The sequence below is a fragment of the Apis mellifera genome, linkage group LG14 (genome assembly GCF_003254395.2).
Source record: "Apis mellifera strain DH4 linkage group LG14, Amel_HAv3.1, whole genome shotgun sequence".
Classification (NCBI taxonomy): domain Eukaryota; kingdom Metazoa; phylum Arthropoda; class Insecta; order Hymenoptera; family Apidae; genus Apis; species Apis mellifera.
The window spans coordinates 8,711,959-8,726,295 of NC_037651.1; the positions used below are offsets into that span (position 1 = coordinate 8,711,959).

A 14,337-nucleotide genomic window follows, 5' to 3' on the forward strand; every position below is an offset into this window, starting at 1 on the left:
TGGCCGCGTTCAGTACGCGACGAGACATCTCTCGGTGTGGTTCTCGCAACTAAATTCAACCGATTCAGCAACGTCGGGGCATCCGTCAACGTTGTTTTCTTCTTCTCGAGTTTGGTGCGCGAAAACGATCAACGGTTTTATCATTCGGTGAAAATAATCAGTGCAGTTAAGAAAAGAGGAAAGAAGGGGAATCGATCGCGATGAACGAGATGGATCTGCAATTGGCCAGGGCGATGGTGGATCTCGAGTTGGAGGAAAATACACCGAAAAAAACTGCCATCACAAAAATGCACGATAAACAGCAAACATTCAGGTATGCTTGTTGACAATTCGTTTTATCGTTTAAATCATTGTTTTATCGAAACACGAACGGGCATTTTATCGATCTAACGGTTTCGATCGATTGGAAAAAGGATCGATAGATCGTTTCGAACGTATCTCGTTGGATACCTCGATTCTGGTTATGGAATTTCATTTGAATTCCAACGATCATGCGCGTACGCGCGACATTATCTTCGATATCATAGTGATAGTGTCATTGCCGCGTGTATAATTAATAGAAACGAGTCTGAAAATAAATTGGCATCCCATTGGTCGGTCGGGTCTGCGGGAGATTCGCGTTAAGAATAAAAAGACACGCTCATTGATCGTGAGACACGGCGGCGAGTGTGACCGTGACATCATGCACGCGAAATTTCCTTGAAGTTGGTATAAAAGTCAAGGACAGAGGAAATTCGAACTTGTGCGATATCGATTAGTTTGCATTAGGTCACGATGCGTTGTTGAGTGCATTCCCAAGGTGCGATGGTGGTGTAATGGTGAGCATAGTTGCCTTCCAAGCAATTGATCCGGGTTCGATTCCCGGCCATCGCACTTGGACGTTATTTTTTTTATTTTTCGTTTAAACATCATATCTACGTAAATGCAATATTACAGAAATCTCGAAAATTCCTTTAAATTCCATTTCTATTTTAAATAACATCGACTTTATTTAAATATTATAGGATTGCATCTGTACACGCAGGCCTAGATAGAAACCCTTCACTGAATTGAATTGTGCGATCTAGGCCAAGGCTGAAATTGGACCTTCCCATTCTTATTTGGAACAACGCTCTCTTTTTGGTACATATTGTATCGATAGAAAGATACAAGCGCTAAATTTATATCTCTTGACGCATCGTGATCTCAAAAGATAGAATCATCATATCGATATGAAATATCTTTCATATAATTTTAATCGATATTTATTTATTTTAATTAATTATCGATCTCTAAATTGAATCCGCTGTTATTAAATACCGAAAGAATTCTTATTTTAATCTGTAAGTAAAAAAAATTTCCGACAATGAAAATCGAAGGAAATTTCTTTAATGATAGTTTTAAAATTAACGATTTTAAAATTTCTTTTACTTTTAATCATTCGTTTTATTATTCATTCATTATTCTTGAATAATCAATTTGTTTATTTGTCAATTAATGTCAAAGATTTTTTATCGAATCATATATTTGTCATATTTATGAATATAATTTATACGCCACGTGACTAATTTTATTCTTCTATTGGTATTTAACCCCTTTTGTTTCTCTTGAAGCAACACGCGGTGCGAGTTAACAGTCGATTACACGGAGGCACTGGAACCGCGAAGGTAACGCAGTTTTCTACTTTTTATTCTTCTCCTTGCAACTAGCGCCACCAGCATGAGCAAAAAATGTTATCTTGTTTTACGTATTTGCATTTGTAATATTTTCGTTTTCTTTCTTTTATTGCATCGCATTTATTCCTTTCTTTTTCTTTTTTTTCTTTTTTTTTTTTTTTTTTGCGAAAAACTTGTTCGTGAAATTTGTCTTGGAGTGACGTCAATCTTTTGTTATGCATGATCGTGATTGTACACTGTAATACACTTTTTTTTTCATCAATTAGTTTTAAATCAATTGAATATTAATGTACATAATATTTGTTTTGATTTTATAAAGTTATAAAGTTTATTGAATTGTTAATGATGTTTGTTTTTTCTAAGCATGATTTTATCTGTCATTAAATATTATATACCATGAATAACTTTTCATAACTAGCCAACAGGGCGTGTATGTATGTGTGTAAAAACAAAACTAGCTTTCCAATATGTTGCAAATTAACCTTGAGCCATAGAAAGAACTTTCTCGCGGTGCAATTGACGCGGGTTCTCCAACCGTTCGAAAACAAGTTACTCCTGTTGGGTCAGAAAAGTTAGCTCGATTCACGCATGTTTCGATTACTTTCATTTATGACGACCGACAGGACAGCTTGACCGGTCTAAAGATCGCTCCAATTCTTTATAATTGAAATAATCATCGAACAAATAGATACGATAATAATCAAAATAAAGAGTTTCACTTTAATCTCAAATGATTGACGCTTAATTAATATTTGTGACGTTTGAATCATATTCGAATCGTATTATTTAATCATATTCCAGATATTTGTATAAAGGAAAGGCTCTAAAATCGTGTAAAAAAATTTTATAAAATATAATCGAGACGATATGTCCTCCTCGTTAAAAAGAAATTATTCGAGAAATGTCGATGATTATCATATAATTTTATTCAATCGGTCCGTCTGCACTTGGAACTCCACCATTATTTTCAAGATCATAATGTCATTGTCGTCATCCGGCAATAATTCGCCGTTTCTATCTATGGAATGACCGAGCGAAATAGTTTATATTGTTGTCAATGCATGAATGTCGACAATTTCCTTTTATGCATACAATAATTATATAATAATTATACAATAATTAGAAGTCATTTGGCAGATAAATGCTTTCGTGAAACGAGTCATCCATCATTCGCAATAATTATTTGCGATAAATAATAATAATATATAACGCGTAATATCATTCGTTAACCAAGTTATTCAATACGACAAATGATTAAATTTAAATTAAAGATACAAGAAATGATATCATTGATTTATTCAAGATTTTGCAAAGATTTACCTAAGCTTACCGCTGACAATGATTTCGATATCTATTTATATAACTATTGCGCATCAAGTACGAAAAATTAGAACAAAAGAATCGAACTACGCGTTTGATAAGGCATCTTATCCAATTAGAAACTCGATTCGTTCGTGCGCTAAATAAGAATGAAGAAAAGTAGTTTTACGATACTTGGTATTTCTCATAATAGTGAGAAATTATGTTTCGCTCTGGCGCAACACAATCGAAGACTGTGATAGAAGAAGAAATTATGATTAATTGGAAGTTGTTTTGGAATAACACAATCACGTGCCTTATTTGTGGTAGTACGATAACGGGATAGATTAATAAAAGTATTTAAAATCTGAATCCGTAGATCAATCAAAAATCACGATGGGGCAAAGCACGCGAGAAATTTTTTTTATACGCTGGGTTATCGCTAAGGTTCCTCTTTATCGTTGAATATTTTTTATTTACTTCTTCTTTCCTTTCCCCGACGATGCATCGTTTGCCATCGAGTGTATTTTATTAAATCGTTTCAGTATAGTGGTACCCGGTATATAGTGATGCAACGTGGTGGAAGTATACTGAGTAGGGCGGTTTTGCTCAAACGACATTCAAGCATCGATAAAATTATCAGGTATAGTATAACCGTTATCGGTGATCCGTTAATCTTCTTCCAAGACAATTTCGGATAAAAAAAATTCGACGAGAAATTTGCTACGATCGAAAGGATCGAAATTTAAATATTCAGTCGATAGAAATTTAATCCGAGTGAAAGTAAAAAATAATTTTTAAAATTATTCTAATTTTTTTTTTTTTTTTAAATATCACTCGATGTAAATATATGTATATTTAAATGTAAATAGAGTAAATGTGAAATAGAAAATATTAAATATCATTTCCTATTTTTTCTTTTTTTTAAATAAAATTTTTATCAATAGATTTCAGTGAAAATTATGGAGAAAAATTAATAAATCATTTTGACAATTCTACTTTCATAGAAAATATTTTTCTAGAATGAAAAAAATAAACTTGCACTGCCCGGGAATCGAACCCGGGTCGCAAGAATGGGAATCTTGCATGATACCACTACACCAGCAGTGCTACTTGCAAATAGTATGTTACTTTCGTAAAGATATGGTTCTCACAACTTTAAATTTTACGACGTTATTGCATTAAAAAAGCGACGATTGTAAAACTGATATATTTAAATCAACGATAATAAATTAAATATTTCGCCTGTTCTAAAATTTTTCACATCGATGCGAAAATTATTTCAACGAATTTTTACATTTATAAGATATTATAAAATACTAATATGCAAATAGAAATCTGATTAATTGTTTCGAAGATACAGATCATTATACCACAATCGATATCCCAAACCGATCCATTCTCGTCCGTCCACCGATCCATTTTCTATGACACAGTTTTCTTCAACCACAACCGATGCCATTCGTTACATTTGTATAATTTTCCACTTTCCTGCTCGTCGCGAGCAATTTAACAGGAAAAAAACGTGATGTTCACCAGAACATCCGTCTCCGTTCTCTAAAGCACGTTTTCTAGAAGGACGTAACCTCATTGTTAACCGCAATATTGTCCTCAAAACACCAGGTTCTGTATTCCTACGCGAGAAAGTATCTCATTTCGCAAAATGCACAAAATAATAATTGTCCGACTGTCTCCACTTCCCGTGGAAAGTGCTCCGTTATATATGTATCAATGACTAAACCGCTCTATTAGTTAAAAAAAAATTATTAACGATTTCCGCACAACGAAGCATAAATTATAGCGCTGAAAATGTTCCATCTTATAATGATCATAATCTATCTTAATGTATATCGTATATATACACTTAAATATATACTTAAAGCCGCAAACTTTCCAGATGAACGTTCACGTCGTAGGTGGGGGAGAAAGTTGTGTCCAATCCTGAAAATAGCGAAAAATCGGAGGCGTTCTTCTTCTTCTTATCCTCGTTCCGAAATATAACTGTATAACTTCCATGCGTCATTGCATCGTCGATCGTCGATAATTAAAATCCGTTACTCCATTGTGTAGATCTCGTACCCATTCAGTAATCACGGCAATGATACGACATAAGTAAAAGAGAAAACACGACAAACATCTTCAAAAAAAAAGAAAAAAAGGAAAAAGAAAAAATGGCAACAATCTTCGAGTATGTGTATCCACTCTGTGATGTGGTAAACATTGTGAAATAATTGCGGCAGTGACAAGAACAATTACAGAGACAAGACAAAGCTTTATCCACCGTACAATCTTGTTTCTGAATTGTCGAGGCAAGGAAGAAAACAGTTAAATATTTATAGTTAAATACGGAGGGGAAAAAAAAAAAAAAAAAAAAAGAAAACGGCGGGGATAAATTCGCTACGGCGAGGAATCAGTTTGTTCGCGGGACACTTCGGTCTGTTTCTCGTCCCATCGGTTTTGCAACGCGAGCGCAGGCGGCCGCAATAAATTTTGATCACTTTCATACCATAATTGCATTACACGCAACTGGTTTACAGTTATGCCTTACGACCCGCTTGTTATATATACTTCTCTCGTAGAATGTATCCACTGTTTTATTATGCAATCGAAGAGGCGTCGAGTGGAGGCACCTCGTATTCGCGAGAAATATTTTCCTCGCGATTGAGGCGGGCTTAATATTTCAACCGGCGCGAAACCGTTCGACACGATATATACAGAGTTCAACAAGCGTACGGCCACGAAGTCGACGGCCGGAAGTCGACCGCGGTTTTATCAAGATGTAACGTTTCTGCGAGAACGATCGAGGAAAAAAGAATTAACATGAGAAGAAAAGAAATTCAATTCTCGAGGCTGGCTTGCCTTTCTTTCCCTCGAGACTTTCCTATCGAGAAATAAGCGGAGGGAAATAGAGGACGAGTTGTTAGGACGAAATGTCAAATATTTGGTCGTAAGAAGAAAGAATATGGATAAAATATGGACGAGAGTTCATGATTGAACAATTACCGAGCGCAATTATTGGCGCAAAACATCTCTTTCTTTAAATGAATCAATTAACCGTTCGTTCGCCTTTCATTGTCGCTTTCACCGATTAGCGACTATCCCCATTTAGAATGGAGACAATCATTAGAGCAATTTTCTTTTTCTCAAGCATTTTTCTCTCTCGTGGAAAAGGAAATCCAAATGCACGTGCTGATTGTCCTGCTGTTGAAAAACGTCTCAAAAAGACGTAGAGCAACGAGTACTTTGTTCTACGAATATAAACTAACTTGAATTCCATAAAAAAACTTACTTAAAAACATACTACTCGAATATAATAATACGAGTATACGTGCGCGGTTCAGTTCGCTTCTCTATCGACGTTCGATGAGAAATTACACTGTTTCGAGATGAAAAAAAATTTTCAAATACAGAAATACAGAGATACAGTGGCGTAAAACGAGGGTTACGAAGCAGATTAAACACTTTCATCGCAACTTGTTCGATGAACTCTTTTTTTTTTTTTTTTACCGTGTATACTCATAATATGTAGTTGGTGCAGAATGGGGAGGGGCGCGAGTTAGAAAGCCCTAAGTGCCTTTCAGAGGCTACTGCCGGTAAAGTTGTTGCTCAGTGAACTCTGAGCCGTCGTCCATCGAGGTACGCCCGTCACTATACGTCGTTTCGTTCACCGAACGAGAATTCCGGTACCGGAGCCTCGTTTCTATTCGTCGACGATCGATTTCTATGGAAAGATCACACCTTATGAGGCACCGTGCCGCGTTGTTGCGGGGTACAACTAGTACGAATAACTGGAACGGTCCGAAACGTGCGTAAATATTCCTTTACCCGTGACGACACGTTTAAAAGCTAGAATTCTCGGCCTTGTAAGTATGCTTTCTCTTTTAAAAATAGTTGTGTGTAATTTCGCGATTAAATGTACGAACGGCCAACTCGAAGAAGACGATTATATCGGGCAAGTGATCAATTTCTAACCGCGTGTATTATCACGATACATAATCACGGTGTATTATTTGGAATTAATTTTAACCGGGATAATCGGTTATATCAATGAATTCGAATTCTAAAATAAATAAATTCTCACTTCTCGGTTACCAGTTTTATCAATTAAGTTAAATATCGTTGAACTTGTACGAGACGAAAAACAGATCGTTTAAATTTATGAAAATTCATGAATTCTAACGAATGCTAAAATAAGCATTCCACTTTTTTGAAATAGATAAGAAATATGTATAATAATAAAATAACATGATAAAACCGGCAATAATTAGTTTCATTATTCCGGAGTTGAAGTCTCGAAGGTTACGGAAATCGGGTCACAAGCTCGCGTTAAAATTAATTATTAACGCGAATCGATCGTTTCGATGGAACTAGACTGTGCTAAAAAAAAAAAAAAAAAAAAAATGATTAAATTATCATAACTAAGAAAGAGCGCGTATCGTATATACGTGTATTAAAATCAGTCTCGTTAAAAATTCATATTATTATAGATAGAAGCGTACAATTGAATCTGTAAGTGACAGGTGAGAGAATTGCACAATACTTTCTAAGTTTTTCATTTATACGTATATATGCAAGCGGTATTGTTTTTCCCTTTTTCCATTGAATCAAACAAATTCTACAATCGTGGAATTAACTCTGACGTACGAATTATATAATTATCCTCTGTTGCGCAAACTAAACAAGAAAGAAAGCTGGTGCCTCATAGAGTGTTCGAAAGTACCGCGTTGATGATTACACGTTGATGTGATTAATATTGAGGATCGTGATTACAGAGATGGTCGGAAATTTCTAATTTTTTTTTTTTTTTTTTTTTGTAGATTTTACATAATGAAATAAAAATATCACGATCATCAAAACGAAATTCGAATAACACAGTGTCGAAACGTATGCGTATATTTATCGAATATACGAAATATTCGAATACGTGTTGTTTAAAGACAATAGATAGAATTTCAAATATGTGCAATAAAATGGACGATTCAGCGAGAAGTTGATGAGATTATTGAAAAAAGGAGATGTTTCACGGATAATGGACATGGTGAGAGAAAAGCCGAGGCCTCGAAGTGTGAGCGAAATGCTCGATTGGCGATGTATCGTCAGAAACAAAGGCGACGTAGGTACTGACGACACGTGCGTGAACGTGCCCTTTCTCGAGGACTATGACAAGGATCCGGAAATGCGTCGCCGGAAACGTTCCGGTACTTGGCCGTGAGTAATATGTTTTATAATTCTTTGGAAACTAAGATTGGAAGAAGTTGTGTCTATTTCTTAATTCTGATAACTCAAGAAAAAGTAAATAGTAATTTTGTAAGTGAAAAATATTATCTAACAGAGATAATATATTTTAAATATAATAAATATAATATATTCTCTCTACTTAAAATATTAATAAAATGTACAATTTATTTTATATATAAATGTTTAATAATGATATCTGACAATCAATCGAATAACGATTGTTTTTAAGTAAATTAATAATTATAGATATTTATCAAATTTGAGAAAATTTTTTAATATGATTTAACATCTAATGGAAATTGCCTATTTCTTAAAGATTTTTAATCGTAAGTTGAATATGTTAACGTTACAATTTATAGGAAAAAAATATTTCAAAAGATGAAATATTTCAAATTAAATTAATTATAATTAATAATTAATTATTATTATTATTATTTATTTTGTATAATTATGTGAATGAAGCGATAGGATTCACTGAAAACGAAATGAAAAGTAAGCCAAATGTTGTAGCAAAGTTATCACGAAACCAGTATACAGCTGTTCAATTTCGTAATTAAACTGGAATTGCGCGTAATCCGATTCCAATTCGTGCGAAACTTGAGAGAAGCCGTTTGGTTGCTCAATATTCTTGTTACTAAGAGATACATCGAAATCCGAAACACTGACAATTTGTCTTTGGTGCATCGAATATTTTATCAAACAATAACACGTATAATGGTTTTTGTTATTAATATCAATCTATTATATTCGTTAAATATATCATTCTATTTACTATTCATTTGTATACTTTGCTTATGACAGTTTTACATTGTCGCGTAGATATGCGAGGTTGCGTAAAAGAAGTTAAATAAAATCAAGAGAAAATAAATGTAGTACGATATACAAATCGAAAATTGATTGGTCGGCTGTAGTTGCAGAGCATGCGTACCGTATATCAGGCGTCGCGACGCCAGCGTCGACCTGTTCATCAATGTATCCCTTTTGCGATTGTTTAGCAACGAAACGTGCTTCCATCTCGATTCGATTCGTTCGATATTGTTTCTTGATCGCAAGGTTTACAACGTCGACGAAACAGCGCGACTGTTTCGCAAATCGATGCATATGGACGAAGCTGAATTAAGGTAGGACCAGGTAGGTGTTGGTTAACCTAAATCTCGCGTGGTGGCATGTGCGTATGGCACTATGATAACGGCGTGCATTTAGTGAATACGATGTGTTATTTATATAATTCGAACTAGTGATATGTACGTAATAGTGTTTTGTGATTAATTCGTGATTAATTCGTGATAAGTGTTTCGATGCTTGAATATTTTTAATTTTTCATCATGTATATTTTTTTGAGGTTATATCAAAGTTCAAAAAAATTTTATGATATAATTAGTTTCTGTCATTAAATTTATCATAGATTGTGTTAAAATCAAAAAGTTACTTATGGTCTAAATCGCTTTGCAAATTGAAATACTTTTTTGATGTGTATGGAGAAAGCAAAGGGAACAGTTTGTCTTAGGTTATGTCGCATGGTAACGGATCGATTGAGAAGAATGACATTTAGGCTGTTGCATCGTTAAGCGGGTACACATTGCACCTCGCCGCTCGTTTCGTGCACGTGTGCAAGGAGATCCGAGTACTCGAATTGTTGATCGGAGTTTGAATTGCGAATGCCTCGATGGGGGAGTGTTTTTTTGTTATTCCTCTCTTTGAAACCGAGAACGCGTTCACCTTTCGCCGAGTATACATTCCATTTTACGCGATACATACACCGGCCACCGATGGCCCTATGGGCTCCCATAAGCTACGCTGATAGCGCCCCCATTACAATCGTTACATTGGAATTTCAGAAATTCACGTTCGATGCAATCGATTACCGAACCGAACATAGCTGTAAGCCGATCGTTTTCTCCTTTGGCAAATCAAAGCCATGAAGAGTGCCGACAACGGATTGGGAAAGAAAAGCGAGCATGGTGTTTTGCAAGCTTTCCGTGCAAGGAAATCTGGGCCAGGTTACGATTAGAGATATGCGATTATCGATGAATAAAAGGGTTTAACTCTCTCGCGAAAGGATTTGTTCGATATATGTATTTTTTATAGCTTCTCGTTCCCTTCTCGCTTTCTCTCTTTCTTTTTCTTTGTATTTCTCAATCAATCGAGAGAAAGTTGTGTATCGAATAGTTGGTTCGAATGAAATCAAGAAAAAAAATAATAATTTTGGAAATATTCACAAACAACATGGACATTGATAATGTATATATGAATGTATAAATGAATTTTCTTTTCAATTGTATTTTATACTTTTCTTAATTTTTTAATGGCTTGTTTTCTAACAAATATTTATCTATTATCGATCGATATTAATAGATCTACCGTTATATAATAGTAAAGAATCAGAGTATAAGATTAAAATTTAATTTAATGATGAGACAATCAGATATAATCTGAAGTATTTTACGTAATTGATGTTAGTGTTGACAAGAACCGTGAAGTTTACGGTGTACCGACGGTTCCGTGGAAAGAATCCCATAATTGTTGGCAACCTTCGGTCTGATCGTCATTCTGTGAATATCTACCTTGCGATCCAGTCCTTTCTAAAACTTGTCGTCTTCGAAATATTTACCGATGTTTAAAACATTATATTTGTGATTAATTCTTCGTATTATAATTCTAAAAACTTCAATGACAGTGATGTGAATGATTTGTGCGTGTAGAATAGTGAATTTCTTCGAGATCTTTCGAAAAATCAAGAAAGAATGCTGAAATTAACGACGATGGATTTGTTCGTAAAAAAATTAAAATGAATAATATATGAATGATGTTCATTGGTCATACATTTTCAAGTGGAATATTCGAAGTTGAGTTCAAGGTTGAACAAATTAAAATGTTATTGAAATATTGAATCGAAGTATTTTTAAAATGTTTTGTCATTTGTATATAATCCATACTTTTTTAAGACATCGATTCTATTAAAAATAAAAAAATTAAAGATTATACGAATTAGAATCCGATATTTAATAAATTTTTATTTATTAACAAGTAAAATAAACGGAATAGACAAACAAGCGGAAAAAATCGTGATGTATAATGCTCAATGCAAATTAAAAAAAAAACATGCAACAAAGGATTACGTGTTTCTGAGAGTAAATCTTATTATTTCTCGGTAGTGTTCGTTCAAAGGACATCGTTAATTTCACATTAACCGGCCTTCAGATTTTAACGACTAGTTCCGTAAAACAAAGAAGCATTTTTACATAATTTTTAGAATCATTATGTTATCAAATAAAATATTTTACTTCGCGACTAAATTTTTGTTACATTTATTTTGCACAAATTATCAGTAATTCTATTATCAGTAGTCCTTGTATTATATAAATATCAAATGATATTATATATGTAATTACATGTTAAGTATGATAAATAAGTCTTTTTTCAATTATATGATAAAATTGTTACAATGCTATATATATTTCGATTATAATTATAAAATGTATATTTTAAACATTTAAATATTTTATTGTATAAATTTATATACGTCTAAATCAAGAATAATATAAAAATCGCATATAATATTTTAAAAGAAATAGATTCAATGGGTTTTATGATTTCGGTCTAGTTCAATAAAGATTTCATTCTCAATTTAATAAATATCTTAAAAAATGACGGATCAAGTCTCACCTTTGCTGGATATTCAAACCAATGGCTATCTTGATATCAGATACGATCTGCTTAATCCTTTAGAAAATGGATCGATCATCTCGCCGACGGAAAGTATACCACGGAACAGAGTGCTCAGGTATAAATTCATTCTACAGGATGAGAATTAGCTTCGATTTTTAAAATTTTTATAATTAAATTTTTATAATAATAATAATAATAATAATAATAATAATAATAATAATAATAATAATAATAATAATAATAATAATTATATATAAATAATATAAAATTATTTCATTATTTCAAAATGAATTTACTATTTTTTTTTTTTCTAATTTTTTCGCATCAAAAATAAATTAAATAATTATAATGACTCAGTATATATATGTAATATAATTAGCATTTTTTCTTTTTTTTTTTTTTTTGCTTAGTAAATATCTTACGTCAATATAAGAAAATAAAAATCTTGAATACTACACGTGAATACATTCATATGTATATCTTATTATCACGTTATATCTTATTATATCGTTATATATATATATATATATATATACACAATATTAGACTTCAATTTTAAAATTTACCATTTATATTTATCAATAATTTATCATACATTTCGTAGAAAAATATAATCTATAAAACTTATATCTCATATATATTTTTTCTTTGACTATTTGTTGTTATCTATGTTTCAATTCAATGTAAATTATTAATAAGTATATAGTATATAATAAAATGTTATTAATTAATTCAAATCAATTAATATTTTCTATCAAATTTTTAAGAAAATTTTTTTTTTTTAAACTTATATAATTATATATGCATATAATGCATATAATTATCTATGCTTTTGACATAGTTGCAAATGAAGCCGCATATTATATTGTCAAATCAATCAAACCAAATGCATATCGACCAAAATATCTTTTGTCACGCTGACGATGGAATTCTTATTTTTTTCATACTTATTAGGAAAATACAAAATGAAAGATAAAAAATCATTAAATCTTAATCAATAGAATTTTCTTACTAATAAATTTAATTATTTTCGTTTTGTTTATAGGAGAACAAGAAGTTTAAACGCACCTAGTCCGATTCAACAATTTGGGCCATGCGGACGCATCATGAAGAATTCTGCGATGGTGATGTAAGTAATTTTATTTAGCGCCAATGTTTCAAAAATCATATAGGATTATTATTTATGGAAAAACAAAAAGTTGTTTTCTTTTTCATTTTAATTTATAAAATTTGTCCGTTTCGTTATAAATATTATACTATGCTACATGTTGGTATCTTGACTCAATTATCTGACAATAATTTTTTTAAGCGAATAAAAGCTTTGTTTTATCAGTATGGGTTAAAAAGCGGTCCTATAAAATCTATTTTCAACAAAATATATTATTGACAACAAATACGAGTATAAATTCTTGATATTTCAGTTTTTTTTCATAATAATGTGTCAATTATTTTATTATCATATTGATGATAAAATTATGTAAAAAAAAAAAAAATTCACAAATTATAAGTTCAATGATCCGATCAACTTTATTTTATCAGGTTTTATGCATCTCTATATTATAGAAGTTAATGGTAGCTGTTTCATAAATTTTTATTCAATATATATATATATATATATTTTTTTTTTTGATTGATTGTAATATATAATTAATGATTACTTAACAAATACAATTTATACTTTCGTAATAATTTTCCTTAATGTACCATTTTATCAAATGTGAATTAATATTTAATTAGAAATATATATATATATATATATATATATATATATATATATATATAAAATTGAATCAAATGAATCAAAAATTAAAAATATACAATTAATTGTATTTCATTACATATACATATATGCAAATGAAAACATTTCGATTTAACCTTTACACTCATAATAGCGTAAGTGACTAAAGTATTCATCGAGATTTCCTGTTTAATAATTAATATTTATAATAATATCTGATTAGCGTAAGTGAGAATAACGAAAAGACAATTGCATGTGAAATGTGCGTGTCATTTTGAATATTGTGCATATAAAAACTTGTTACGATTCCTCATATGCATATTGCTCGCGCTTGCGCGCCGTCTGATTGTTTACCGTTAAAAAACGTAGCGTCGTGTTCGGTCCACGATCAGTTCGAGCGTGGCTCTCAAACTGGTATCACGTCATGGTTGGAATTATCAGGTATGTTTTTTTTTTTTTTTACATATTATTCGATCAAAATAAATTTTATTTTCGTGTTTATCGATTCTATATCATGGATGTTTATTGCCGATACGCATTAAAAGATTTTAACTTTAAAAGAACCGTTGTTAAAACCGAGTAAAATTATAATGGAATTTTTAATTCGAAACAATTATTATTTTTTGCTGAGTAATACATATATTTTTTTCAGTTGTCAAGTATATCCTTAAAAACGAATATCAAGATTTTGTGAAATAATATTTCGACCGATTTATTTTGCGAAAATAATAAAATCTA

The 14,337-nt window shown here is 31.7% G+C and overlaps 1 protein-coding gene and 2 non-coding genes across 9 annotated transcripts in view; 2 read left to right on the top strand and 1 right to left on the bottom strand.

Annotated features, from left to right (window-relative positions):
* The window catches only part of LOC408470 (NAD kinase), a 19,984-nt gene continuing 5,647 nt past the window's right edge, over positions 1 to 14,337 (top strand). The window contains exons 1-3 of one of the 7 annotated variants that reach the window (XM_392018.7): positions 1 to 313; positions 1,593 to 1,646; positions 12,907 to 12,990. In XM_392018.7, the coding sequence (XP_392018.3) occupies positions 201 to 313; positions 1,593 to 1,646; positions 12,907 to 12,990 (251 nt within the window). In that variant the 5' untranslated portion in view covers positions 1 to 200. Of the gene's footprint in view, positions 314 to 1,592; positions 1,647 to 3,499; positions 3,598 to 6,567; positions 6,818 to 7,771; positions 8,163 to 9,130; positions 9,324 to 11,957; positions 11,977 to 12,906; positions 12,991 to 13,912; positions 14,041 to 14,337 lie in introns of those variants that run through there. The other 6 variants (XM_006564875.3, XM_006564880.3, XM_016916288.2 and 3 more) reach the window with 6 other exon arrangements.
* TRNAG-UCC lies at positions 802 to 873 on the top strand. The gene has a single exon. It is a non-coding gene; the product is annotated as a tRNA-Gly (tRNA).
* TRNAG-CCC lies at positions 3,994 to 4,064 on the bottom strand. Its single transcript has one exon. It is a non-coding gene; the product is annotated as a tRNA-Gly (tRNA).